The following is a 24,803-nucleotide window of genomic DNA, read 5'->3' as shown; positions in this document are numbered from 1 at the left end:
CAGCAGACAACACACTAGACCGCCGGTGCAAAGCCCAGTTCGCAGGAGGTGTTGGTGCTAGATCCTGAAGGAGTTGGTTACCCTCGCCCTCCACTGTGTTTATAAAATACCATAAGAGCGTCATTGGAGCTTCGCTTCTCTTACGCAGTACTCTTCCCCGGTCCGAGACCTGGGTTCCGGCTTACACCACGTCTTTGGGGGAGAGGAACGACGTGGCTCGAGCATCCGCCCGAGGTCATCATGGTGCCCTTGGGCAGCTGCACAAGGCCAACCTTGGTATCGGCCTATGGGCGAGAAGAACTGCACGACGGAACAGGGTCGGCGGTCCGGGTTCCTTCGAGTTCGGCCCCGACTTCACCTCCGGCAACAATCCTGCCTCCTTCTGGATGTGTTAGGTGATGATTGTTCACAAATCACAGTGTGTCTCTCTCGGCAAAACGGCTTGGAACATCTCTTCTTCATACGGCCGTTTTCCGCCTGAAAACACTTGATGGGCTGATGATGCTACGGCGCCGTCCGACCGCAGGAGTCATATACGGCGACGACCCGATATCGTCCAAGCGGTTGTTGTTGGCGGCTTACGAGGCTAGGAAGTGGACAAGCTTCCGACAGTAAATCTGCTGGGAGCGGGAGAAAGAGAGGAAGGAAGCGCCGCGTCGCGCAGCGAAGTCAGAAGCGGATAGATGCAGAATCCTGCCCACCACCCAAGTCAGCACTCGCGCGTTTACTCCAGAAAAAGACATCAACTAGCCAAGCATCCAAGCCCTGCGAGGCGGTCCCGAACCTCGTTGGGGCCACTCAGTCGCATGAACAATCCAACAACTTGGACAGGACCCCAGGTTTCCATGAGGTGCGGTTGATGGCGGTGATTAATAATGGTAAATATGCCAGATGCTTCTCTAATCTCGGGTATAGCTCGCCAGGAACCCATGCGTCTAGATGTCATCATAATACCAGCTTGAGCATATGCAGCAACATCATCACACCCACAACCCATACGATTCCGGCCTGACCCCTGAAGCAGCTCCCAGCACTGGACGAGGGCGTCGTGGGTGTCGTGGACGCCGTGGGCGCCGTGGGCGTCGTCCTGCCCGGCGAGGTTGTCCCTGTAGCCGCCAGCCCTACGGTACTAGCCGTGGGAGCAGGGAGCGCCTCGGCACTTTCTGGTGCCACGCTGGAGACTGCCGTGCTGCTCGTGTCCTTGTCGGCAGCTTCCGTCACGCCACACTTCCCGGTCACCGCCGCCAAATCCTGGATATTGTTGAGCGCCGCCGGCGAGGAGCCGCAGTTCTCTGCTTGTGATAGCCAGATGGCGTTGGTTTCGAGGTCGAAGACAGCTGTGTGAACCGGGTGGTCAGCAACTACGCGTGCCGGGGTATAAATGGGCAAATGGGCGCGGGGAACACACCGTATGCTGACCGCAAGAAGGTATCGCCAAGAAGCGTGAAGCGGTCGCTTGACATGATTCCGAGAAAGCAGACAGGTGGGCTGCTGGCGACCTCCCGCGCGAGCTCCTTGTACGGGACCTTGATCGTTACCCCGTCGAAAGCGAAGTCGACGGTGCCGTTCAGTGTCGTCAGGGCGCAGTCGATCCTGAAGAATCCGTTGGCATCGGGTCCCTGGGCGCCGAAGTCACGGGCGATGGCGTTCGTGAGGTCTGGCGGCAGAAGGGTCATGGTGGACCCGCTGTCGAAAAACAGGGGCGTGCTGCTGGCATTGTAGACGTGGCTCACGCCGTTCGGGGGCGTCATCGAGACGGACTGCATCTCCACCCAGAATCGAGGGACGCCGTCGGGCGATTGTGCGGCCGGGATGATCGGCAGTTTGGCCAGCTTCCCAGCAAACTTGGATGTGTCGACGCCGCCGAAAACAATCACGCCTTCTTCCACATCCTTGCTCCCTAGGGCAAGGGTATACGCCTTGACCCGGGTCACGTTTTGGGCTCTGAGCTGGTCGATAAAGTTGGGGTAATTCGTGGCGATGCCTTTCCCGTATCCTATCCCCAGAATGCCCGAGGAGGCGTCCTGTGAGGCGGTGGCAACGCCGAACTGGACGGCCTGGAGCGCCGCCGAGCTGCCCGCGAGCGTGATCGTGTCCGTGAAGTAAGTGATGTTGGCTGATCCGATGCCATATTGCAAGGTCTTCGTGGCGCCCAGCGAGATCGCGGTTGAAGACTTTTTCGTGTCGAACTGCCCGGTCCGCTCGCAGAAGGCCGCATCGGCTCCCGTTATTGATGTACAGTCAGGGTTCACCCACAGCTCGAAAGACCCCGTGTCCAGCTGGACGAACACGGGCTGCGGCGGCGTGCCGATGCTGACTGCAAAATGTGTTAGGCGAAGGACGTGTAGAAGTGATTGAGAAAGGGGGGAGAGGGGGAGGGAGGGTTGTTCACGTACGCTGGGCATAGTAAGCCACATCTGACCTGTTGGCTAGCTGTAACTGGACCGCTCGTTTGCTGGAAAAGTAGTTGACGTTTGTTGAATGGATGACGGGTAGATGGACGCAGCCAGGGTCGTGTGCTGTCTGTCGTAAAGCGGTGGCCTGTAGAGCAGTGACATGGCGGCAGAACAACGGGATGAGCAACACCGTTGGCAAGAGGAGGAAAGAAAATGCCATTGCTGGCAATGGCTGTCGACGGAGGACTGCCTCAATGGTGTCTGCATGGACAGAAACGCCACGATCAGTGGACGAGCTTATCGACGGGTAAAGGAGGAGGAAAGATGCTGGCAACGGCCAGCCGGTTCCAGCTACAAGACAACAAGCGAGGGAAGAGAAGCGAATGGAGATATGGAACACCGGGCTCCCGAGCTCGTTTGGGAGGGAGCACTGAAGGCTCTCAACGAGTGGCAACAACAACTACCACAACAGAAGGGAAAAGCGGGAGAGAAGGGGGTAAAACCACCGGGAAAAGAGAAAACAAGAGCAAACAACCAAGCATGAAGGACACAGAAACAGAACGAGGAAAAGAGAGCGTTCGGTCCCCCGGCCCCAGGCCAAAGGTCAATCAGGTAGGTGGGCAGACGAGACCCAGGGGGGTGTAGTGTAGCCCCGTGTTGATGTCGCCGTCTCAGCCCAGCCTCGACAAGCACTTGCCAGCAACGCTTTCCCCGGCCGACGTAGTGTACTGTGTCCAGGTTGAGTGAAGCACAGCCTGGAAAGCATCAGACAAGCGCGGCGGCTGTTTCGCCCGTTCCAAGTCAGCGGAGCCCAGGCTGGTGGCACAGCCAGGGGACCTCATAGCCGCGCGCGCGAGAACTCGCTGGCCTGGGGAAGCGCGCTGTGGCCCCGCCAACATGAGGCTCGGCTCGATTACCACAGCTTATCGCACATATTCCTGCGACATGAACGCCAAGGGAGATCAAACACTCCAGCAGGGGTCTGACATTGGAGGCCAGGCCCGAGCATTGCAGCGGGACTTTGAGCAAGGAAGTGGTTTGCCTGTTTGGCTGCTTGGTGGGGGCCCAAGCCACCACTGCCCACAAGGAGCCGTCTCAGGTGCCCCGCCGCAGGCATTTGCACCCAATCAAAGCAGGCTGTCTTCTGCCCCGCACATTGCTTCGAAACCGTCGAGTTGGCCCTCTCAGCTCCTTCAACACCACACCAATGTCTCCAAATCAAGTTCGATGCAAAACAACCGCGATGGATACTTCAGATGCAGCAGGCCTTTGACTGAGTGGCGACAGCTCACGATACATGATCATAACAACATACCCTTTCATGCCTCGTCGCTAACTTTGATGATGATCTTGCCGCTGGTGTGACCCTCCTCGAGCTTCGCGAAGGCCTTCTGGTAATCGGCGAAGTCCCACACGCTATCCACCGTCGGCCGCACCTTGCCGGCCGCGATCAGCTCGCTAATTTCGGCAAGGTTGCTGCCAAGCGGCTCGACGATGAAGAACAGGGCCTTGGACAACTGCTTGTTCAGACCCTCGGGCTTGCCCAACTCGGGAGGCGTGTTGATGGTCACCATGGCACCCCCCTCTCGCACGGCAGCCCAGCATCCCGCCAGCGTCTTGCCTCCGACCATCTCGAAGACGAGATCGCACTCGCGCGCGGCCGGGTCGGCTGCCACCCACTCCTCGATCGACGTCTTGGTGTAGTCGACCACTTCGGTCGCGCCCAGTTCCCGCACCTTCTGCTCCTTGCCGCGCCCGCAAACGGCCACCACCGCCTTCGCGCCGGCCAGCGCTGCGAGCTGCACCGCCCAGCTGCCCACGCCGCCCGCGGCGCCCGTCACGAGCACGCGGATCCGCCCGTTCCTCTCTCGCGCCGCCGCGTCCCCCTTGATCGCCTTCGCGTCCAGGCCGCCGTGCACAAACAGCGCCTGCCACGCCGTCAGGGCGCTCAGCGGCGTGGCGGCGGCCTCGGTCCAGCCCAGGCCCTCGGGGATCTTGGCCAGCTCGCTGACGCGCGGCAGGGCGTAGTCGCGCGCCGCACCCGCCCGCGACGCGTCGATCCGGCAGTAGACCCGGTCGCCCGCGGCGAAGCCGCTGCCGGCGGGCGCCGTGACGACGGTCCCGGCCATGTCCTGGCAGGGCACCAGCTCCTTGTCGGCGGGGATATTCTCGGGGAAGTAGATTGCCCAGAGGAGCTCGCCCGCGCAGGGGGCTGCGGCGTGCACGCGGACGAGCACGTCCTCCGGATGCGTAGGGGTGGGCACGGGCGCGGTTGTAGAGAGGACTTCGGTCGTTTGCCGCGAGGCCTGGAGGAGGGTCTTCATCGTTTGCGGAAGCGCCTGCGAGGCCATTTTGGCGGTTGGTTGGCGGGTAAGTACAGCAGTAGAGAGGGGCTGGCTCCCGAGTGGGCGAGTCAAGGGCGTAGAGAGAAGGCCAAATTTCGCTTTCGCCAGGGCAAATCTGATGGGACGTGCTGCCATTGTTCGATTGCTTGGGCCTGAAGGTGAGGAGAATGCCAGCGTATTAATATCAGAAGGGGGGCGATAGAACGACGCCAGCCCTTTTGAGACCAGAACAAGACATCGCTCGATGGGCGGAAAAGCGCGGCTCGTTTAGCGTTCGCATCCCGTTTTCGGACGATTCTGGACAGCGCCGAGCAGCAACCTGAGTCAGCGGGTTTGGAGCCATCCCTGATTCTGGTCTCGCATCTACATGCGAAGCCCGTCAAGTCGAACGGAGGAAGCCCATCAAGTGGCAATAACCCCTTCAAGTGGGAATAAACCCATCAAGTCGGAATAAGACGGACAGCGACTACCTCCGTGCTCCGAGGGCGTCCGCCGGCGTCTCTGTGATTGCAAGCGCACCAATTCAGCATTTCACCATATCCGGACTTCGGCTGAGTGAGCAACCCCGGTACAGGGGCAAGACGCAGATTCGAGGTGTCGCAGTTTTCCAGCTCTTGGGAGAGGAACCTCGGCGTTCCATGGGCTCAGCCCGTGGTCCGCCTTGCTTCTTCGGTTGGGTCGAGAGTTTGAGTTGCCCGCCCAGGCAGCAAAGCGGGGCATCCGCAGCGTGTTTGTGGCATGCGTTGCTGGTCGTTTGTTCATGGCTCTCCCAACAACGCACACCGCAAGCTGACCGCTGCGCATCGCGGTCCCATTTCCGAATAATACCGCTCTAGTCTAAGCTTCATCATCGACAGCATCAATCAACTCACCTGCGCCTCGGCATGAGTGTTTTGCCGCCCGCATAACCCCCGGCCATGACGATTCCGCGCCCCTTACCCGAGGGCGGCCTCGCCTTCACGCACCAGCCCGCCGTCGCGGAGTTCAACGTCCCCGCCAAAACCTTCGTCTCGGCGCGCCCGCTCATCTCGGGCGCGGCCACGGGCGCCCTCGTGTTCTCCCGCGCCGCCGGCGAGGACCGCGTCCTGCTGCTCCAGCGGGCGCCGCACGACTCGATGCCGCTGCGCTGGGAAATCCCCGGCGGCGCGTGCGACGCGGAGGACGAGACCGTCCTCCACGGTCTCGCGCGCGAGCTGTGGGAGGAGGCCGGGCTGCGGCTCACGAACGTGGTGAGGCAGGTCGGCCAGGAGGACGTGTTCCTGACCCGCCGCGGACTTGCTGTGGTGAAGGTCACGTTCGAGGTCGAGGTTGAGACCCCTACCCCTGCTCCCGCCGGGTCCAGTGAGTCCAACGGAGACCTGGAGAAGCAGGTCCTGCCTGAAGTGACGCTGGATCCGAACGAGCATGTGCGTTTTGTCTGGGCCACTGAGGAGGAGTGTACCCAAGGGAAGGTCAAGGCGCCGGGTAGCGCAAGCGGGGAGGTGATGGACATTAGGTTTACGTCGGAAGCCCAGAGGAGAGTCGTCTTGCTCGGTTTCAAGCTCAGAAGAGAGGATAACGAGAGGAGCATAGAGGGATAGAGGGGCCTTCAACGGCAGTCAGCCCTCGCCTTGAGCCCTAACCCTGTCATCGTCTGCCTTGCTGTGACAGGTGCGGGTAACGTTACGGCATATCGTATCCGTACAATGGAAACTTCTGCGCGAAGGTTACCTGACTATCTGTAACGCAGGGCTGGCCCCACTTTGTCAGCTGCCCACGCGCTCAAGCGCGTCTCAAGCCGGCTGTCCAAACCACCAGCGTGCACAGGCACTGTTTGTTTCCTTGGACCCAACTGCGAACTGTGACGCAGACAACAGGACCAGAAATGCGATGGCCACGCCGACAGCGCCCTTTGATGGCGACGAGTCTCTCTTTGACTCTGCCAATCCATTCAAGGGCGTCGTGGTGTGCTGCACCAGCGTCCCGACCGAGCTGAGGGTGAGTTGCTTTCCCCAATTGCTTTCCCCTCTCTTTTTCTTTCTTCTTCTCGCTGCCTGCCGTGTCTGGCTGCCCGACACGACACAGAGGTCTCGGTTCCTCAAGTTGATAACTCCCCGGTTGCCGCCAACAAGCCACAAACTTCGTGTCAAGCTAACCCATGTTCTCCCTGTCTAGGCCGACATCGCAGCCAAGACGACCGAGCTCGGCGGTCAGCACAAATACGACTTGACACCCGACTGCACCCACTTGATCGTTGGCGATTACAACACCGCGAAGTATCGCCATGTTGCCAAAGAGCGCCCGGATGTCAGGGCCATGGCCGCTGGCTGGGTCGAGGCCGTCCGCGATTTGTGGGTCCAGGACGCCGAGATCGACTTTCTCGCGCTGGAGAGGGAATGGCAGCTGCGCCCCTTCGAGACCGGTGGATGCGAGCCCGCCCCTGACGGCTCCAAGCTGCAGCGCCGGAGGCTGCTCTGTTGCATGACCGGCTTCGAGGACCCGGATGAGCGCCAGCAGATCATTGACAAGATCGAAGCCAACGGCGGGCTGTACACGGGCGACCTGACGAAACGGGTCACCCACCTGATCGTCCACAAGCCGGAGGGGCGAAAATACCAGGCCGCGAAGAACTGGGGTGTCACGACTGTCTCGGTAGAATGGGTCCACGACAGTGTCGAGCGCGGCTTGATCTTGGACGAGAAGCTGTACGACCCGGTCTTGCCTCGGGAAGAGAGGGGGGTAGGCGCCTGGAACAAGCAGAAAGCGCGTATTTCGTCGCTTGGCAAGAGACTTAGAGCGCACAATGCTGCGGGGGAGGAGGGTCAGCGGAAGCTACGCAAGACTGCCAGCATGAAGTTGAACAGCCAAAGGGACAACCTGTGGGGAGACATACTAGGCAAACCTCAAGCATCGGGGCCTACGCCTGCTGCCGTCACCCAGCAAGCTTCGACAAAAGTGGCCGTCCCGCCTGCCGAGCGAACCAGCCAGCCGACCCAGCCGTCAGGAGCCAAGTCGCTGGAGACACAGGACTCGAAGCACTCATCTTTTGGCGTCTCGGGCCACAACGGCGTCTTCGCGTCTTGCTGTTTCTACATCCATGGGTTCTCACCAGCCAAGACCGAGATCCTCGTCAACGTCGTCGCGTCATTGGGTGGGCTAGTCTGCCACTCCCTCGACGAGGTGGTCTCGACATCGGGAGCCCAGCTGGCTCACCGGTTCCTCATCGTGCCGCAAACCTCTGCCGCGGATACCCATCCCCGGGTACCTGAAAATGTGCACGTCATCACGGAATTTTACATTGAGAGGTGTATGCACAAGAAGTACTTCTTCGATCCAACCCAACATATCATAGGGCGCCCCTTCCCCGTCTTTCCGATCTCGGGGTTCGAAACCCTGTCCATATGCACCGCCGGCTTTACCGGAGTCGATCTCAACCAAGCTGACAAGTCCATACGCCAGCTGGGCGCCAAGTATGAGGAGAGGTTTACACCCAATGCTTCTATCTTGGTGTGCACGTCTCTGTCAGCGGTGCGGAAGCAGAAGCTCGAGCTGGCCCTCGCTTGGAAAGTACCCGTCGTCCGTGCTGACTGGCTGTGGGAATGCATTTCAACGGGATACATGGTTCCGATCGCTGGGTTTCTATTTCCAGAGTTGAAGCAGAAGCTCGAGGGTCCGAAACTGCAAACGCAAGGTAGCGAAAAGCAGAAAAGCAAGGACAGTACCCGAGGAAATCAGCACAAATCCTCGAGCAACGAACGGATAGACGAAGACCTGCTCCCCAAGGCGGCGACGACCAGATCGAAACAACATCGTGACCTGGACGAGTCGGCATTTGTGACCGCCAAAGAACAGGTCGACGACTCAGCCCGGCGTCGGAAGGACCCTCCCACCGAGCACGACTCGAATACTACCGCCATTACCCACTTCGAGACCGCTCCCACGCACGTCTTTCCCACAGACGACTTCAACGCCAGTTTTGGGAAGAAGAATCCTCCCCCTCCGGGAGCTCCGCTCTCAGAAACATCCTCTAACTCTCTGAACAAATCCCCCACTACGCCGCGCAAACCAATGCGTCGGGTAGCAAGCGAGGTTGCAGACTCGGAAGCCGCCGATGGCGACGTCGGCCAGCTGGGCGACGACCCAGCCCCAGAAAACGAGGAGAACGCGGAGAAGCAGCCACAACAACAGCAAGTGGCAGCAGGGGGGAGTCCAGATCCAGAAGCCGACCAGAAACGGGCCGAAGCCGAGAAAGCAGCAGCCGAGCGCCTCGCCATTTCCTCCAAGCTCGTCACCTCCCTCCTGGACACCACCGCGTCGGCCCTCGCCGGCGCCGCGACCGCCCCGCTGCCCATGCCCGACGCCAGCGGGGGCGGGGGCGGCGAGGACACAGCGGGCCGCCCAAAGCGGCGCAAACGCAACATCCTTGGCCGCGCCATCAGCAACGCGTCGGCCGCGAGCAGCACGAGCAACGGCGGCGACTCAGCCACGGGGCCGACCGCCGTCGCTACTACACTCGCTGCTGCCACGGCCATATCTGACGTGGCGGCGGGTGCAAGGGGCGGAGGGGGAGGCGATCAGAAGGATGTGCCCCCGCCCGCGACGCAGCTGGAGTACGAAGACCCGGAGGCGACGCGTTACAAGGAGCAGCTGATGAGGAGGATGCTCGGGACTGCTGCTGCTGCCGCCGGCAAATCGGAGACGGAGGCCGGGGCGTCGTGGTCTTTTGCGAGGCAGGAGAAGTTGACGCTGGCTGAGATGGGGGGTTACGATGTGCTGCAGCAGCGGTATGATGCGGTTGCTGGCGCGGGGAGGAGAACCAGGCGGCGATGAACGGATGGGTAAAGGCACACAGTTGCGAACGTGGGTGCCATGGCGCTGGGGACGGCGGTCGTTGGCGTTAATGGGCGGTGCCTTTACACGGAATGGGACCTGATACGACTGGTGGCAAAGGGGCACTGTTGGGATCCGGATATATCACGCAGGGAGTTAAGCAGCGGGGGGCAACAAGCGTTGGCCGGTAGCACTGATCTTGGGTTTTGCCAAGGATATGTATGGCTGGCACAGGATTATTATGACTGCTATGCAATCTGGGTATCTCCATCCTCTCTCTCCGTTTCCTACTCTCCGTCTTCACCCGACTCGGGCCGTGCTAGTGATGATTAAACTGGGCATCATCGAGAAGAAAAGGAAACAAAAGATTAGGAAAGATTAAGTCTCGTGAAAGCGTCATAACAAAGAATAAAACCATTGCCGTGCATCCCAGCTCGGCGATCTATGGTCCCCCATCCCAGACTCGTCATCATCCTCATTACATGTCGTAGTGTAAAATGTGGGTATCAAGGTGCACATCCCGAAGACAGAAGAATATCGTTCATCGTTGGCCCGCCCGGGACTCCTCCTGCTCCTTGTTCCTTCCCCTCCACACACACAGAGAAATAATGAATGGAGTGCTTCGCCTCAGAGATGATTCACGGCCTGCGTCAAGACGCTGAGCAGCATGCCGGCAGCGCCGCTGACGCCGATGGCCCCGGCCGCCTCCCTCAGCGCGCTCCGCCTGGAGGCCCGCTCGTCTCCGCCGCTGCCGCCGCCGCCGCCGCCGTTGCGGGCCCGTTGGTCGCGATCGCGGTCCCGGTCGTGGTGTCTCCTGCCAGAGCGATGGTCTGAGTCGCGGTCGCGGTCGCGGTCACGGTCACGGTCCCGGACCCGGTCGCGATCTCGATCTCTGTCCTTGTCCTTGGCCTTGATATCCCTGTCGCGGGACCTGTCGCGGGACCGGTTCCTATCCCTCCTGTGTCGGTCCCGGTCCCGGTCTCGATCTCGATCTCGATCCCTGTCACGCTCTCGCTCTCCGCGGCGCGTCCGATCGGAGTGTTCCGCCGGCGAGATCTCCCTCGGCCCGCTGCGGTCGAAGCGGACGCGGTTCGGGTTCTTGTTCTTGAGGATCGGCTTCGGCGCGACCGTGCTCGCCGGCGAGACGCCGTCGCCGTTGACGCTCGCCGGCGGCGACACGATGGTCGGGTACGCCCTGGCAGGGCCGTGCTCCTCGTCGTCGTCGTCGCTGTCATCAAGGGGCCTGCTGCTGCTGCTGCGGCTCGGGCGGTAGGCGCGGGGCGTGTACCGGCCGCGATCGCGACTCGGCTGGTGGCCGCTGCCTCTGCGGCGGCCTTGTTCGACTTCGTCGTCGTCGTCATCGGACGAGTCGCTCACGCTCGTGTCGGAGAGCGCGTCCGAGCTGTCGCCTCTCGCTCGCCCACTGGCTCCCCCTCCTCCGGCTGCTACTCCTCTTCCTCTTCTTCTTCGTTCTCGGTCCCCGTGCGTGTCTTGGCGCGAGCGGTCGACGCCGCCTCGGCTCTGGGAAGTCCCGGGTCTGGGGGCAGCCGCGCCCCTCGCCCTGCGGACCTCGAAGCTCCTCCTCGCGAACTCCTCGATCTCTTCCCGGGTCAAGATGCCGAGCACGGCGACGAAGCTGGGTCTGGCTTCGTATCGCACCCCGGCTTGCTCGAGCACCTCGGGGGACACAAACTTGCGATCGATCTTGGTCCAGGTGGCGTCCAGGGGTATTGTTTGACCCCTGCTATCGGGTGCTAGGTGGCTGTATTGCCGTGGTGGGGGGTGGTACTGGAGTATGGGATTACCTGCGGCAGGTGCCGACGCGGGAAAGGCGGGAGGATGCTGGGTGCCATCCGTCGAGACTGTCAAGCTGGTGCCATACGGCGGTGGCGGTGAGCCTGGGGATAAATCGCTCGAATACGCTGGGGGAAACGTGACCGCTTGAGAGTCATGCGAGGAGCCAGCGGGCCCAGGTATGGACAAGGGTTGAGTTCCAGGAGGTAGATACCTCGCGTGAGGGGACGTGCCTGGAGAGATGAAGGAAAACGGGGGTTGGGCAGGCGACAGCAGCGACGCGCCAGAGAGGGCAGCCATCTTATCGGCCGAGTAACGATCGAGAGCAATGAGCTCCCGGGTTGAGATAAGCGCCATGTGGGATGACGGGCTGGCTTCGGTGTCGGACGATTCCGACGAGGTGGATTGTTCGAAGCTCAGCCGGGGCGGAAGATTGACGTTGACGGCCGGGCGAGGCTGCGGGCAGAGCGGCGGGGCATCCGCGCTCTCGGACGCTGGAGCCCTTCTGCGGCCTTGGTCGCTGAGCGAATTGTTGTCAGAACTGGGCATCGACTCCTTGCCCTGGGCTGCGTGCGACCCAGTCGCGGTCGACATGGACGGTCTGTTATCCCAGGCAAGCAGCCCATGGACAGAGGGTGGCGTTCCGCTGCCAAGCGCCTGGTGAGACTTGAGCTCACGGATGTATGCACGGATTACTTCCTGTGAGGCACGGCGTTAGCTCAATGCAACAGGAGGTACCATATTCTCCAGGCACGAAGAACTGGGACACTGGAGGATGCCTATGCCTACCGCGTTCTCGCGCAGGACTTCGGGCGAGAAGCCCTCCCGCTCCAACTCGGCGATGAAACGGCGCCATAGCGCGTCCTCGTCCACGTCTATGGGCGACTGGCCCTTCCTCTCCTGGAACAGGCGGTTGGCGATGGCATCCAGCTTGTCCTTGATCATCTCGGGCCGGTGGTCGTCGGAGTGCTCGTGGGTACGGCGGGCCTTGGCGGGATTGTGGAGTCGAACAGTGTCGAGGAACAAGTCGATCTTCATGGTCTGGGAGATGATATCTCCCCGGATGAGGTCGACCCTTCGACGCCTCTCTGCCGGGCCGGAATTCGCCCTCGCGAGGCCGCTTCCGATATCACGGCCGACCGCTGGGTTATCCCCGTGCCTCTCGATAACGGTGTTGACCTGCTTGAGGGCAAAGTCGCTGTCCTCAACAAGCGCCCTTAACAGCCTCGTATAAGCGGAATCGCGGTTCTCGCAGGTGGCAGGGTGCGGCTGGTGCAAGGGGGAGTCCGGGTCCTGGGCCTCGGCATAGAGGTGCCTGATGGCCGTGTGTAGGTTGCGGAGCGCTATAGCCAAGTCGACGAAATCGGTGCCAGCGCTGCGAGCGCGACGATACTGCTGCCGTGCAAAAACATCGATCGACTCGATGCTGGGTGTGTCTTCGGCGGGGACGGTCATGGAGGGAGTCACCGGCGGGCTTTTCACGCCAAGCCTTCGCGTTGCGGGACAGCGGTGTCCAGCTGATCTCGGCGAAGGAACCGGCTGGACTCGGCAGCTCGGTGACGGAACTCAGACCCGCCGGTCGAGAGAGGCACAGCCAAGCAGAGGATGACGGTGTGGGGGGCGCAGCGCCGATTGGGGGAGAACAGAGAAGGGAAGGGAGTGGAGCAAAGGCTGTGAAGGGAGTAAGAGTGGCAACTTCCTCCATGCCAAACACACCATACACGGGCTAATTTAGTTCATAAGACTCCCAAGAGGCCGGCGAATCGTCGACGAGATCAGTCATCAAACTTCAGCGGAATGGGCTGGGCGTCCAGCGGGTTGGCGTCCGGGGGATCCAGCATTCCAAGCCCAATGTATGTACATACATGTAGGTATGCCATCAACCAGCGGGCATGTTCCCGCGAGGCGCTCTGTGGGGCTGCGGGTAGTGAAGCGCGCTGGGCCGAACGGCCCAACAGGAGAAGCAAAGATGCACATCTGGGTTGCCATCTTAGCGAGGGCGGGCGCCAGTCTTGATGCACGTCCGAAAAGAACCTCGCATAGAAAAAGGCCCAACAGCCCAGAACGGGGAGGGAACCGATTTCACTCAGCTCTCCCCAAAACCCGCGTTTGGACGGCGAAAATATTGTGTTTGTTCTGAAGGGGGTGTTGACAGGTGCGGACGGAGCAGGGTGTGAGAACGAACATCTCCAATGACGTCTTTTCGCATTTGCGGATCCTGGCTCCCATTGAAGTCATCCGTCCCATTGTCCGTCCCTCCCGCCACTGGCCGCGGAAACAATGTGGGGAACTCGCGAGGCAGCAGCGGACATCGTGTGACAGGGTCGTCGTTAAAGAGGTCCCGCCAAGACTAATTTCGGAGACTGCCGCATACAAGTAATTACAAATCGGCAGGCCGCGACGACTTCGAGCAACATCAACAACGAACAATCGCAAAGACTCGTTGCAACAACTTTACAAAAACTCAACCAAATCAAAAAAAAAGAAAACGAGGATAACCCGTACCCTAGCTATAACCTGCATCCTAACCTTAACCTAAGCCCTAACTAGCGGGGGGTTGGCGCCGCCCCCCGCACCCCTGGCGAACTAACCCTTGGCGATAGAGCAAACGCCTTGGCGATGGTGGCTATGTAATAACGTTGTAAAAACATAGCCGACAATTGGCCGAAATTAGTCTTGGCGGGACCTCTTTAACGTCCACCTGTGACAGCGCGTTGGGTAGGGCTGGCCAATGACACGGCGGGCGGTTCCAGGCTTGTACACCACACTAATCCAAATCTGGGAGCGCGGATGCCGTCCAACCAGCAGCCTTCAAGCGCGAGGGGAGGGGCAACTGAACCCCTGTTTGTTCGCTTCGCGCGCAAGAGGGAAGAATAAAGTGAGGTACGGACGAGTGTATCGGCAAGCTGCGGCAGGCTGCGCCACCTTGCTAGATCGCCTCGCCTCGCCGGCATTTTCGCAAGGCTGTCAGCGATCTTCCAGATCGGTAGTTAATTGGCCGACGGGTACCGGCCGTCTGGAATGATGCTGCTCTCTGGCCGCAGAAACGGGCCTCACGGGATTAGAAACCAGGAATTCATGAGAACCAACGGAGCCGGGCCGTGTGGTTTGCACGGTCATTCCGCAGTTTTGATCAACACAACCCTCAAGGCGACAAATTCTGTACCTAACTACGCCGGCAGCAAGCGCTGTGTCATGTCGTACGCGACATGCCGAGACACCCAAGCCCGGCTGTGCTCCGTGAGACTACCTAGTGTACACGAGTCACGACGGCGAAATTGAACCAAAACCAGTTTCTGTCGGTCTCTCCGGAGCATTTCCCTGTGGAACCTAGTGTACTGTACACACACTGGTGCAGCGGAAACCAAGCGAGGCTGTGATGGATAGCGGGGCGCTCCGCTTTGGTGCCGCTTTCTAGAAGCTGCACCGACGTTGTTGGGAGCTCTGATCGCCGGTTTCCGAAGTCGCCAAGCCCCTTTTCTCTGAACAAGGTTGCCACACCTCGGTGGCGCTCTTGGACAGGAAAAGGAGAAGCGAAGCGAGGAAAGAGGGCCGGGATGGTAGGCCGGGCAAATTTCCCCTCCGACGTGTTGAATGCGCAGTTGGTTGGGTGAGTCGAACCGGAATGAGTCGAACCGGAATTGGGTCCGTCTCTGAGGCCCGGGGCAGACCAGGGGCGAGCCAGTTTAACGTTACTCCTGGACACAGGCTTGCAAAACTCAAGGCAATGGGCAATGCGGAGGGAAGACGCAGCTCGCTTCTCATCGCCTCAGCCAGACTCGGGGCGGGACAAACAGGCATCCACACATGATATAGTGTATGTACCAACACATTATCTACCTGACCTGCAAGTGAGGCGAGAACGGGGCCACTCCTCACATGGAACCACGGGGACAACTGTCCCTTTCCGCCTGATCCGGCAGGGACCACCGGCAATGCAAGGAGCAACAGCGAGGTTCTTGCACAAACATGGCCGGCAAGCCGTCTGCCAACGGAACAGGCACCCTGAGCACCGGCAACCTGCATCAGCAAGCCCTGATGCACAGGCTCAGCGGCCCTGTCGGACGGCAGCGGCACCGCCTCCGCCCAGCAGCGTCTCCTCCGATATCCGCTGGACCGAGTAGACGCCCCGCTTCTTGCCAACAAAGTGGCCGATCTGCCTGCTGCTCCGCGGGACGATCTCACCGCCCGACCTGACCCGTTCTGCCGAGATTCTGCTGTCCGTCTTGAGCCCAAGCGGCAGTTCCTCGGTCAGGTGCATCGACACAGCCTTCCCCTTTGTCGACTCCACATACGCTTTCCTCGCCCTCCTCGCGTAGCTGACGGTCTCAGCCAGCGCGCCCTGGAGACGCACCGCCTCCATGACGCCTTCCAGGGCCACGCTAACCTCCGCCTGGAACTGGCTGAAGAAGTCGGCCGAGTCCTCTTGGTTGCGCGAGCCTGCGAGCATGGTGTCCGAAGCCATCCAGCCCGCCAATCCCACCGAGTCGATGCATCTAGACATCAGATCGGCGATGAGCTGGATGCTGCCATCTGGGGGGGCGTCGATCTCGTCCTGGTCCGCGCTCGTCCGGTCGAGGTAGCGTGTCGTCCAGCCGTCTTTGATGAGCTCAGCCCGCAGAACGTTCATCAACCCGATGATCTCTTCTACCCTGAAGAGACGTCGCAGGCTGCGGACGGTGGCGCCCGCGGGACAAGCCCCAAGTTTGCTGAAGGCCACGCCTAAGCCCCGCGTCCGGTGTCCGCCCAAGTAGTGCTCCGTAATTTCCAACTCCTCCTCTGCACGATCGAGCGCCCTGTTGACCGCCTCGTTCTCGTGGTCGTGGCCCTGTTCGCCGCTCTCCGTCAGCCGGGCCTGGAGGAATTTGAAGGAATCCTCGAACAAGCCAAGGCTGCGGAGGAGGAGCTTGATAGACGCGACCAATTCTGTCGGCCCGAGTTGTGTTCCGGAGATGTAGCCCACAAGCAACTCCATCGTCGGGTCAACCTGAGCTAAGAGGGTGGGGACCTCTTCGCCGAGGAAGTCGTCAACCTCATCCGCCTCGCGAACCTCGTGCTTGAACGCCGATTTGATGTTGGAAGTTGACAAGTGCCCTGCATCGACGAGATAATTGAGGACATTGCTCTCAGGCAGACGGCACACCAACCGCGATGTCTTGGAACCCTGACTTTGCTGGTCCCACGCAAAAACTCTGCCAATGGCGTAAAACACCCACCGCCTGTCAACACGGGAGTAATCAGCCCTCGAAGACGGCCATTCCCACTCCAAAGGCTGCGTTGGAGATGCCGTTCCATTCGCGAGGACTCCGTTTTCGGTCGCGACCTCGCTCGGTTTGATTTTCACTCTAAAAACCTCTGCCAGCAATTCCTCCCATGACCGCAAGTCGTTGTCGCCAAGGAGCTCATCCGCTTTCGCGGATTTGCTCTGCCACTCAAGCCACGCCTCATCTGACGTTCCAGGCAAAGGCTCTGCAAGGACAGCTGAGACAGCAATGTCCGCTCGAACTCGCTTCCTCTTGTGGGACGGATCCCTGGAAATGCCACGCCGGATTGCATCGGTCAGGAGGCCTTCAGCGCCACGCTTGGAATTCCGGTTCTTTGGTGCCTCGATTTGGATGGCAATGAGATTCGCCCCTCGTAGCCCAAGAGCGAGTTCACGGCCCCCGAGGTAAGTGATCAAGTCGACAGGACCGTTGCTTTCCGCAGTTTCCCCAGAACCAAGAGGGGTGGTTGCTTGGAGAGACCGGTAAATGGGGTTATAGACTGAAAAAGAATCTCCCAAAGCAGCGAGAACAGATGTCTTCGATAACCGAAGAAATGAAGCCAACTCAGGGAGTTGCAACTTATTCTCGAGCCGGGGGATGCCGTTGTTGAACCCATAGGTGGCAATCGCACCCCCAGACAGCGATTGTAGGGTGCCGGACCGGACGTCCAACTGAAACTGGGTCTGCCCCGCTTCGGCAGGGAAAGGAGCGACAAACACCGAAATAAGGCGCTCGTCATTCGTCTGCCGTGCTTCTCTCTCAGAGGGCAGAGCAAGCAAGTGCAGGTGCCGCGAGTGAGATGAGCCTTGCGATGTGATCACAACGAGGAAGTCTGGGTTGAAGCCCTCGCGATGGATCGGCTCCTGGAAGACTCCGAAAAGCTCACTTCTGCCTCCAAACATGCCATCGACGACATCGGCAGCCGATGTGAGCTGGGCGAAGTCGACGTGAAGGCCAGTCTTCGAGCTTGTGAGTAGCTCCTTGGAGAGTGCAGACGGCGCGGTCTGCCACCTTTCCTCCAACGTCTCCCCGTTCAGGCACAGGATTGTGCCATCGGCAGCGACAGCAAACAGGTCGTTATTGGGACTTTCGCCACCTGTCACATTAATTGGCGAATGACGTGGTGAACTAGCGAAGATGTGGATGATAGGGGCATCGCAATGGAGGGCCCGGGACACAGGAGCGGCCATGGTTGTCCCGGCCCCGGAGGTCTCCTCCTTGAATAACTTGATCTCTCGCTGCGCGGAGACCGACGAGGACTTATTTGTCGAGAGGGAGACATAGGTGTAGCGGGTGGTCGTCTTGGAGGAGGCCGGCCGCCATCGTAGCGAGTACGGGGCACAAGTGAATACCGACTGAGGCGAGACCAGATAGGACGTGGCAGCCTGGGACGAGAGCACCTGGGCTGGTCAGCTTGAAAGAAGAGCGGTAAAGTTCGGAGTTTGTAATCTTGGGGAACCAACATCGTAGATGTACACAGCGACACCGTCGACTGCTACCGCCAGCTCGGTCCTCTTGCGCCGCTTGCAGCCGTGCTTTTGGCCGAACACCTCCCCCGCGTGGTAGCGACCCGGTCGGTCAGGGCCGTCCAGGGGCCGCGGAAGTGTCTGCAGCACATACGGCGTGTGTATTTGAAGTTTGGCCGCCATGTTGAGTGTGCCGCGCCGCGACGACGTGGTGTCTCTGACGACGAAGGCCGCCCGGTGCGAGGCTGCGTTCACTGTTCACCCGGGCAGAAAAAGTAGCCGGTCTGTTGGAAAAAAATTAAGTGGGCCCTGAAGTTTAAGGGAACCAGCCAAAGTTTTACCACGCTGCAAGCGAGCCCCGCAGCTCGACCCATGCGGCTTGGCAGCCTGTCTCCAAACAGCGCCCACGCTCTATGATGCAAGTGGAGCAGCTTGGCGTTCGCGACGACTCGATCCCGAAGGCGCGTTGACGCGGGTCAAAACGCGTGCTCCAGCAACTGCTGCCGCAGAGAAGCAGCAGCACCAAGAGTCGGCTGCCACGCTTCAGCAGTCGCACTTTGTCTGCGTTCTTTTTTTTTTTTCTTTTCCCCGTCATGATCTACTATGATCTCTTCGAAATCCACGCAGTGAATTCCTGAACTACAATTACCTGCCGTCATCTTCGACCCAGCATGATACCTCGAACCGAGTTCCTGTCGTAGCCCGAACACATCACCGAATCTTTCGTGCGCGCTGTAAGCCCAATGCATTTCTTGAAAATTCAACAATCCCGTGGGCTTCAGCGGATCATCACGAGCGGTTAGCAAGACAATGCTGATCTGGTCTTGCAGTCCCAAGCACCTCCATTGATGGGTCCTCTGGCCGTGCTTGCCATGGCCGGGAATGCCACGCCTCCCGACTCTACTATAGCCCAACGGCCGATGCATCCTTTCTTCTCGCAGTGTCGCCCGACAGTCCCGTCTGCAGACAGCTCAGCCGCCCATGATCTGCGCGTGTCAACGGACACTTCTGTCCCCTCGCGTGATCCAACAGCAAGCGACAAGTCCGAAGATGAGGTCGCAAAGCCGGCATCGAAGCGTGGCAAACGGCGCAAGACAGATCAATCACTCAACGGAGAGTCCCCCAAGCGGGCGCGGCCAAGGAAACGGCCAAAAGCTGTCGAGAGCGGAGGCATCGCAGACCACTTTATGAGGCTGGGAACGGGCAGCGTGAACGCCGAAAGCAAACAAGAGGACGCCCGCGATCCAGGTGCCGATTTATCAGCGCAGACTGGTACAGGCCTCTCGAACGCTGTGCAAGAGGCGCAACATCGCGACCATGATGTGCCCACCGACAATTCCGAAGCCCAACCTGGGGCAAGCAATCAGTCCCGGACTGGCAGCAATGGCGACGTCCCCGAGCCCACCGGAGCACGCCCAGCAACACCCTGCTCCACAAAACCGAGAAAGCTATTGCAGCTTAACCCAAAGACCGGGACAATTGGGTCACCGCCAAAGCCGAAGGGGACCAAGGCCGTCACCATAGCGGAGGGACCCCACAGCGAGAAGAGGCCACCTGCACGACCTGGCAGGAAACCGGGGTCGAAGATCGTGTGCATTTCATACGGAAGTGACCCCAGCACCCGCGTCAAATTGGGCAAACTGATCGATTCTATTCTTGCCGGTCTGATCCGGCATCCCGCTCCCTCCAAACAATCGGCCGCATCTGCCAACAAGGAGCCACTTCCCACGGCCCCTAGCACCTTGCCATCGAAGTCATCCAAAGCCACACATCCCTTTTTCTTGGGCCAAACCAGAAAGCCAGGCTCGCCTCCCGAAGACTCAAAGGTCGTGAAGCCTGCTTCCCCTCCAGTCAGCGGTCGAACGAAGCAGTACAGCTCCACCCCCTGCTCACCCAGGAAGCCTCGCACAGGACTTGCCGCAAAGGTGCCGATGCCTCAGTTTGGCATCAAGAATCTGGGATTAAAGTTTCCGGGTGCCAGATTGCCCGCGTGGCCATGGAAAGACATGGTGCACGTGCGAGGCAATGGCTGCGATGCCCTGGACATCACGAACGGCTCACTGCCTCTTCCGTTGCGAAAGTCCAAGGGGAATGCGGTGGAAGTCTCGCCTAGCGAGTCGGTTGTTAATCTCGCTCTCCAGTCATTGGAAGTCCCAGCCGTGGCCGAAGCCGTGCGAAACATCAACACAGACGAGGTCACCCCCGTCCCTCCGGAGCTTCGTCTCCCACAAAAGCACTTCGAAAGCGGAACCAAGCTGCAGGCCAGAATTCTTCCTCAGCTCAAGACCGTCAAGAAGAGGCCAGACTCACACAGAGTGTCTGTGGTGGACAGCAAGGATCGCGTGCGAGCACCGCCTCATCTTGCACGTCTGTATGCCTCCATTGCCTCCTCGCTGTCAGCATTCGACATGTTTCAATGCGAGACCACGAACTGGGCACAAAAGTATGCTCCAGTAAGCGCCGCTGAAGTCCTTCAGCCCGGACGAGAAGCCTTTCTTTTGAAAGACTGGCTTCAAGCCCTGATGGTCCAATCGGTGGATACGGGTCCAGCAGAATCTGACAAGCCGAAAACTGGATCCAAGTCAAAGGCTTCTGGCTCTGGAAAGAAAAAGCGAAGGAAAAAGCTCGACGGCTTCATCGTCTCTAGTGATGATGAAGACGACGCGCTGTGCGAACTGTCAGACGAGGAGGACGACTGGGCTCCTAGTGGAAGCCGAGGCATCACCCGCAAGACAGTCGTTCGGTCCGGCAGTCTGCGCAGAGGCAAAGATGACGACAGAGCTGCAAACGCTTTGGTTATCAGCGGCCCGCATGGGTGTGGCAAGACCGCGGCAGTCTATGCGGTAGCCAAAGAGCTGGACTTCGAAGTCTTTGAGATCAACCCCGGCGGCCGACGGAGCGGGAAAGATGTGCTGGAGAAGATTGGTGACATGACCAGAAACCATCATGTTCAATCACACCAGCCAGCCAGCTCACCGGATGGTCAAGGTGCTACGGCGGATGACGATACCGTGAAGGACATCAAGTCGGGCAAGCAAGCGACTATGAATGCGTTCTTCAGGCCTAGTTCCGCCCGCGACAAGCCAAAAATGCCAGCGAAGGCTGCTGCGAACAGCCTTCAAGCCAAGGCGAAAAAGGATTCCCCCATAACCCAGCGGCAGTCCTTGATTCTTCTGGAAGAGGTCGACATCCTCTACGAGGAGGATAAGCAATTCTGGGCCACTGTTGTGGGTCTCATTGCGCAGTCGAAGCGGCCGTTTATCATGACTTGCAACGATGAGACTCTCGTTCCCCTGCATACCCTGAAGCTTCACGGCATCTTTAGACTCAGTCCCCCGCCCAGAGACCTTGCAGTCGACCGTCTGATCCTCATTGCAGCAAATGAAGGTCATGCTCTCACGCGGCAATCCGTGGAGCAAGTCTTTGACTCCCGGAAGTCTGATCTGCGGGCTGCAACCATGGACTTGCAGTACTGGTGCCAGATGGGCATCGGTGACCGCAAGGGTGGGCTTGATTGGTACTATCCCCGCTGGCCCAAGGGTGTAGATCTGGACGAGAACAACGAAGTCATCCGAGTCGTTAGCCAAGACACGTATCGGCTGGGCATGAACCTCCTTGGACGAGACAGCATCACTGACCCCAAGCTCTCACCACGGCTCATCGAAGAGGAGATCCTGCGCCAGGCCTGGGACTCGTGGGCTCTTGACCTTGGTCATTGGCAGGATACTATAGGGCTTGGAGACTGGGCACAGAGTGTCGAACAGAACACGGGACACGGCAGCAAGCTCGGAAGCTTGCGAGCTTATGAAGATGCGGCCGATGCAATGAGTGCGGCAGACCTGTGTTCCTCCAAAGCGTTTGCCGCATTCACAGAGGTGAGTTGTTTACTCAAGCGCAGCTGTCTCAATGCTGACCGCAAGTGACTGCAGGAGGCCGTTGACCCCACACAACCCGAGATACCAGCCACGATACGAGACGACTTCGTTCTTGGCCAGACATACATCGACACCACTCCAATCGAGCACTTCGACTCCTTGACAACGTCGATTTCTCTCACCATTAAGTCCCTGGCAAGATCCTCCCTGCAGCTCTACGCCGAGGGACAGCAAGAAACCTCTCTACCTTTGCTTCCCCCTCTGGATGAAACCACGGCAATCAACCTTCTCCAAACCAGCTTCAAGTCCACCCCTCCAGGGACGCCAGTCATCAGCCGAATAGACTTCGCTTTTGCTTTCGATCCGATCGCCGCTGCCCCTGGTGCCTCACTGCAGCCGGCATCCTATCTCGAACCGTCGGTCTTTGATCGAACCCTGAAACTCATTGCCCTTGATGTGGCACCATTTGTGCGCGGCATCGTTTCATATGAAGCGCAACTCCAAAAGCAGCGGCTTAAACTGAGCAACCTGGTAAGCGAAGGCGGCGGACGAGCCGCCGGGTCCAAGCGGATGCGGACCACCAGGGCTGCGCTTTCAGCCCTGGAGGGCGGTTCAAGAAGCACCACGAGGGGTGAGAGATGGTTCAAGGCGGACATCAACCCATACTTAGTCGCAAAAACTGCGGGAGAAGGCTGGAACGGTGTCGTGTCCGAGGAGTTGCGGACTCCCGAGAAGTCAATAGGCTCCTCCTCAAAGAGTTCGCCTAGGACTCCCCAGACTTCGCCGGACACGACCCCCACAAAAACACCGAGGAAGGCTGTGTCAAAAGGCGGGAAACGGAGAAAGGTCCTTGTGGATGATGACGAGGTTGATGAGCTTGGCTGCTGAGTTCACAGTTTCACGGAGATCTCCCAAGCGCTTGCTGGGGAGTTAAGGGGAGTGAACGAGCAGTGATTCGGGCGGCAGGTATAAACGAGTGGCATTTCAAGCATGGCGTGGTGAATATGAGCCAAGGGATGCGGTGCTTCTACATCGCCACGGTTTGTTAGCTCGCCGGTGGCTGAGATGGCCGGAGTGCTTCGCAGCTCTGGACACAGCAGATACAAGTGGACGCAAACGTCCTGCATCGAAGAGCCAAATACTAGATACCCCGCGGTTTCAACTTCTTTCTTTGCTTATTCTCATTGTGGTGTATAAAACAAGTGCACTCTATCTCTCCAAAGCTGCCAGCCCAACCTCTGTCCCCCCACACCCGATGACACGGCCCGACCAAGAGGCAACTTACGAATATGCGCAACACAAGTCACAGCAATCCCCTTCGTGTCGCCTCGCCCCTCTGGCCCCAAACGAGGCCCTCCTTGGCGCTGCCCGTGTTTTCTGAAAGGGATACTCAACCTCGAGTGGGTGATCGTAGTCGTCATAGAACCGTGGTCGTGACAAATCGCTGCGCTCTGATCCCGCGCTCGATTTACTCCTCTCCAGGGGGTACCGCGACCCAGCACCCCTCCCGGACGATGATCTGATCGTAGACATGGTGTTCGGCCCCAGCAGAGGCCGTCGTTCCGGAAGAGAACGATAATAGCACCACTCAGTCGTTGCGACGCGTTCGCTGCGTTCCCGGGTGCCGGCCGGCCCGCCGCTAGACAGCTCGCTGTAACGGTCGAAGCTGCTGCTGCTGCTGTCCCATGCCCGGCTCCTCCTGCTACCGTTACCCTCCCAACTCGGGGTGCCCGCCCGCGAGCGATCCCAGCCACGCCCGGTGTACCCCGTCTCTACCGCCTCCTCCTCCTCCTCCACGACATACTCCCGCCAACGCTCTCGTCGCCCCTCGCCAGAGACACAACCAGCGCAACGGTAGTCACAACCGGGACCCGCGAGTCTGCCACGCCGAAGATCCCACTCCCCTTCCTCGCTTCGTCCCCTCCCTCCGCGATCGACACTCTCCGCTACGCGCCGCTGCTTGGACCGCGGAGCCGACTTGGTGGCGGCAAGCTCCCAGTCCTCCTTGGGGCCATAGAGGAAGCCCTTGGGCCAGTACTTGTGCGCGAGCAGCGAGGCGGCCGCGATGGAGCCCAGGAATAGGTAGGGGGCTTCGGTCGCCGTCTTCGGTTCGTCTGTTTCTGTGGCCTTCTTCCCGCCGTGCTTGCGGTGGGACGGTTGGCTGCGGCGGCTGCTGGGGGTGCTGGGAGAAGAGGAGCCGGGGTTGGAGGGGGAGTAACGGTCTGAGCGGGAGGGAGTGGAGAGGAGGGGAGATGAGATGTCGGTGGGGGTTTGGAGGGGCGTGTAGTGTGTTGGCATTGCGGTGATCTCTGCCGTGTTGTTCCAGTAGGAGGTAGGTATGGGTGAATAAGACGGTCAACACAGCGCATGGAAATACGGCCGGCCGTCGAGTTACAGCGTACCGCCTGGGAGAATGAGCTCTTAAGGGTTTGCAGACATGGTGATAGCTTTCCAGAGAGAAAGTCCGTGACGATCAGGGCAGTAGGGAGGAGAGCATGGAAGAGGGGACACGAAGAATAAGCGCTGGCTGCTTCGCCGCAGATGGGTCGCCAGAGCGGGTTTGCTTTGGAACAACCTGAAGTGAAGGGCCAGGCAGGCCCTGGCTATCTGCGGCGTGCACAGCGAAACCATGCGTGAACTCACTGAGATCCTCCAGAATAGCATATGGCGAGGCCAAGGGCCCGGCCATGTTTTGTTACACGTCGAGAGACACTAGGCAACCCATTTTGTCGCCGGATCCAGTAGCTACTTGCCTCACAATTGAGGAACGGGACACGAAATTCCGGGCAGGTAGTGGAAGATGACGGGCTTGTGGAATGGCGAATCCGACGACAGCAGTGAGGTGGTCAAGATG

The 24,803-nt window shown here is 59.7% G+C and overlaps 7 protein-coding genes across 7 annotated transcripts; 3 read left to right on the top strand and 4 right to left on the bottom strand.

The window, feature by feature from the left end:
- Nucleotides 1-861: 861 nt before the first annotated feature.
- Nucleotides 862-2,625, bottom strand: THITE_60655 (uncharacterized protein). The gene is made up of 3 exons (XM_003655952.1): nt 2,397-2,625; nt 1,409-2,317; nt 862-1,337 (listed from the first exon to the last, which is right to left on the bottom strand). The coding sequence occupies exons 1-3, from the start codon at nt 2,614-2,616 to the stop codon at nt 946-948; spliced, it is 1,521 nt and encodes a 506-aa protein (XP_003656000.1). The 5' UTR covers nt 2,617-2,625; the 3' UTR covers nt 862-945.
- Nucleotides 2,626-3,505: 880 nt separating this feature from the next.
- THITE_2120347 (uncharacterized protein) lies at nt 3,506-5,127 on the bottom strand. The gene has a single exon (XM_003655951.1). The coding sequence runs from the start codon at nt 4,745-4,747 to the stop codon at nt 3,716-3,718; it is 1,032 nt and encodes a 343-aa protein (XP_003655999.1). The 5' UTR covers nt 4,748-5,127; the 3' UTR covers nt 3,506-3,715.
- Nucleotides 5,128-5,476: 349 nt separating this feature from the next.
- THITE_2171103 (uncharacterized protein) lies at nt 5,477-6,457 on the top strand. Its single transcript, XM_003655950.1, has one exon. The coding sequence runs from the start codon at nt 5,659-5,661 to the stop codon at nt 6,319-6,321; it is 663 nt and encodes a 220-aa protein (XP_003655998.1). The 5' UTR covers nt 5,477-5,658; the 3' UTR covers nt 6,322-6,457.
- Nucleotides 6,458-6,876: 419 nt separating this feature from the next.
- Nucleotides 6,877-9,584, top strand: THITE_2120345 (uncharacterized protein). Its single transcript, XM_003655949.1, has one exon. It carries the CDS (start codon nt 7,037-7,039, stop codon nt 9,548-9,550), a length of 2,514 nt encoding a protein of 837 aa, XP_003655997.1. The 5' UTR covers nt 6,877-7,036; the 3' UTR covers nt 9,551-9,584.
- Nucleotides 9,585-9,999: 415 nt separating this feature from the next.
- Nucleotides 10,000-12,913, bottom strand: THITE_2120343 (uncharacterized protein). Its single transcript, XM_003655948.1, has 2 exons — nt 12,134-12,913; nt 10,000-12,043 (listed from the first exon to the last, which is right to left on the bottom strand). Exons 1-2 carry the CDS (start codon nt 12,797-12,799, stop codon nt 10,178-10,180), a joined length of 2,532 nt encoding a protein of 843 aa, XP_003655996.1. The 5' UTR covers nt 12,800-12,913; the 3' UTR covers nt 10,000-10,177.
- Nucleotides 12,914-15,009: 2,096 nt separating this feature from the next.
- On the bottom strand, nt 15,010-18,357 carry THITE_2120342 (uncharacterized protein). Its single transcript, XM_003655947.1, has 2 exons — nt 18,072-18,357; nt 15,010-18,008 (listed from the first exon to the last, which is right to left on the bottom strand). The coding sequence occupies exons 1-2, from the start codon at nt 18,255-18,257 to the stop codon at nt 15,393-15,395; spliced, it is 2,802 nt and encodes a 933-aa protein (XP_003655995.1). The 5' UTR covers nt 18,258-18,357; the 3' UTR covers nt 15,010-15,392.
- Nucleotides 18,358-18,565: 208 nt separating this feature from the next.
- THITE_2120339 (uncharacterized protein) lies at nt 18,566-23,117 on the top strand. The gene is made up of 3 exons (XM_003655946.1): nt 18,566-18,808; nt 18,905-21,949; nt 22,004-23,117. The coding sequence occupies exons 2-3, from the start codon at nt 18,947-18,949 to the stop codon at nt 22,835-22,837; spliced, it is 3,837 nt and encodes a 1,278-aa protein (XP_003655994.1). The 5' UTR covers nt 18,566-18,808; nt 18,905-18,946; the 3' UTR covers nt 22,838-23,117.
- The last annotated feature ends 1,686 nt before the right edge of the window (nt 23,118-24,803 follow it).

This window comes from Thermothielavioides terrestris, chromosome 4, assembly GCF_000226115.1.
Source record: "Thermothielavioides terrestris NRRL 8126 chromosome 4, complete sequence".
In the NCBI taxonomy this organism is placed as follows: domain Eukaryota; kingdom Fungi; phylum Ascomycota; class Sordariomycetes; order Sordariales; family Chaetomiaceae; genus Thermothielavioides; species Thermothielavioides terrestris.
The sequence above is the reverse complement of the archived record's forward strand: the minus strand, read 5'-3'. Positions and strand labels throughout refer to the sequence as shown.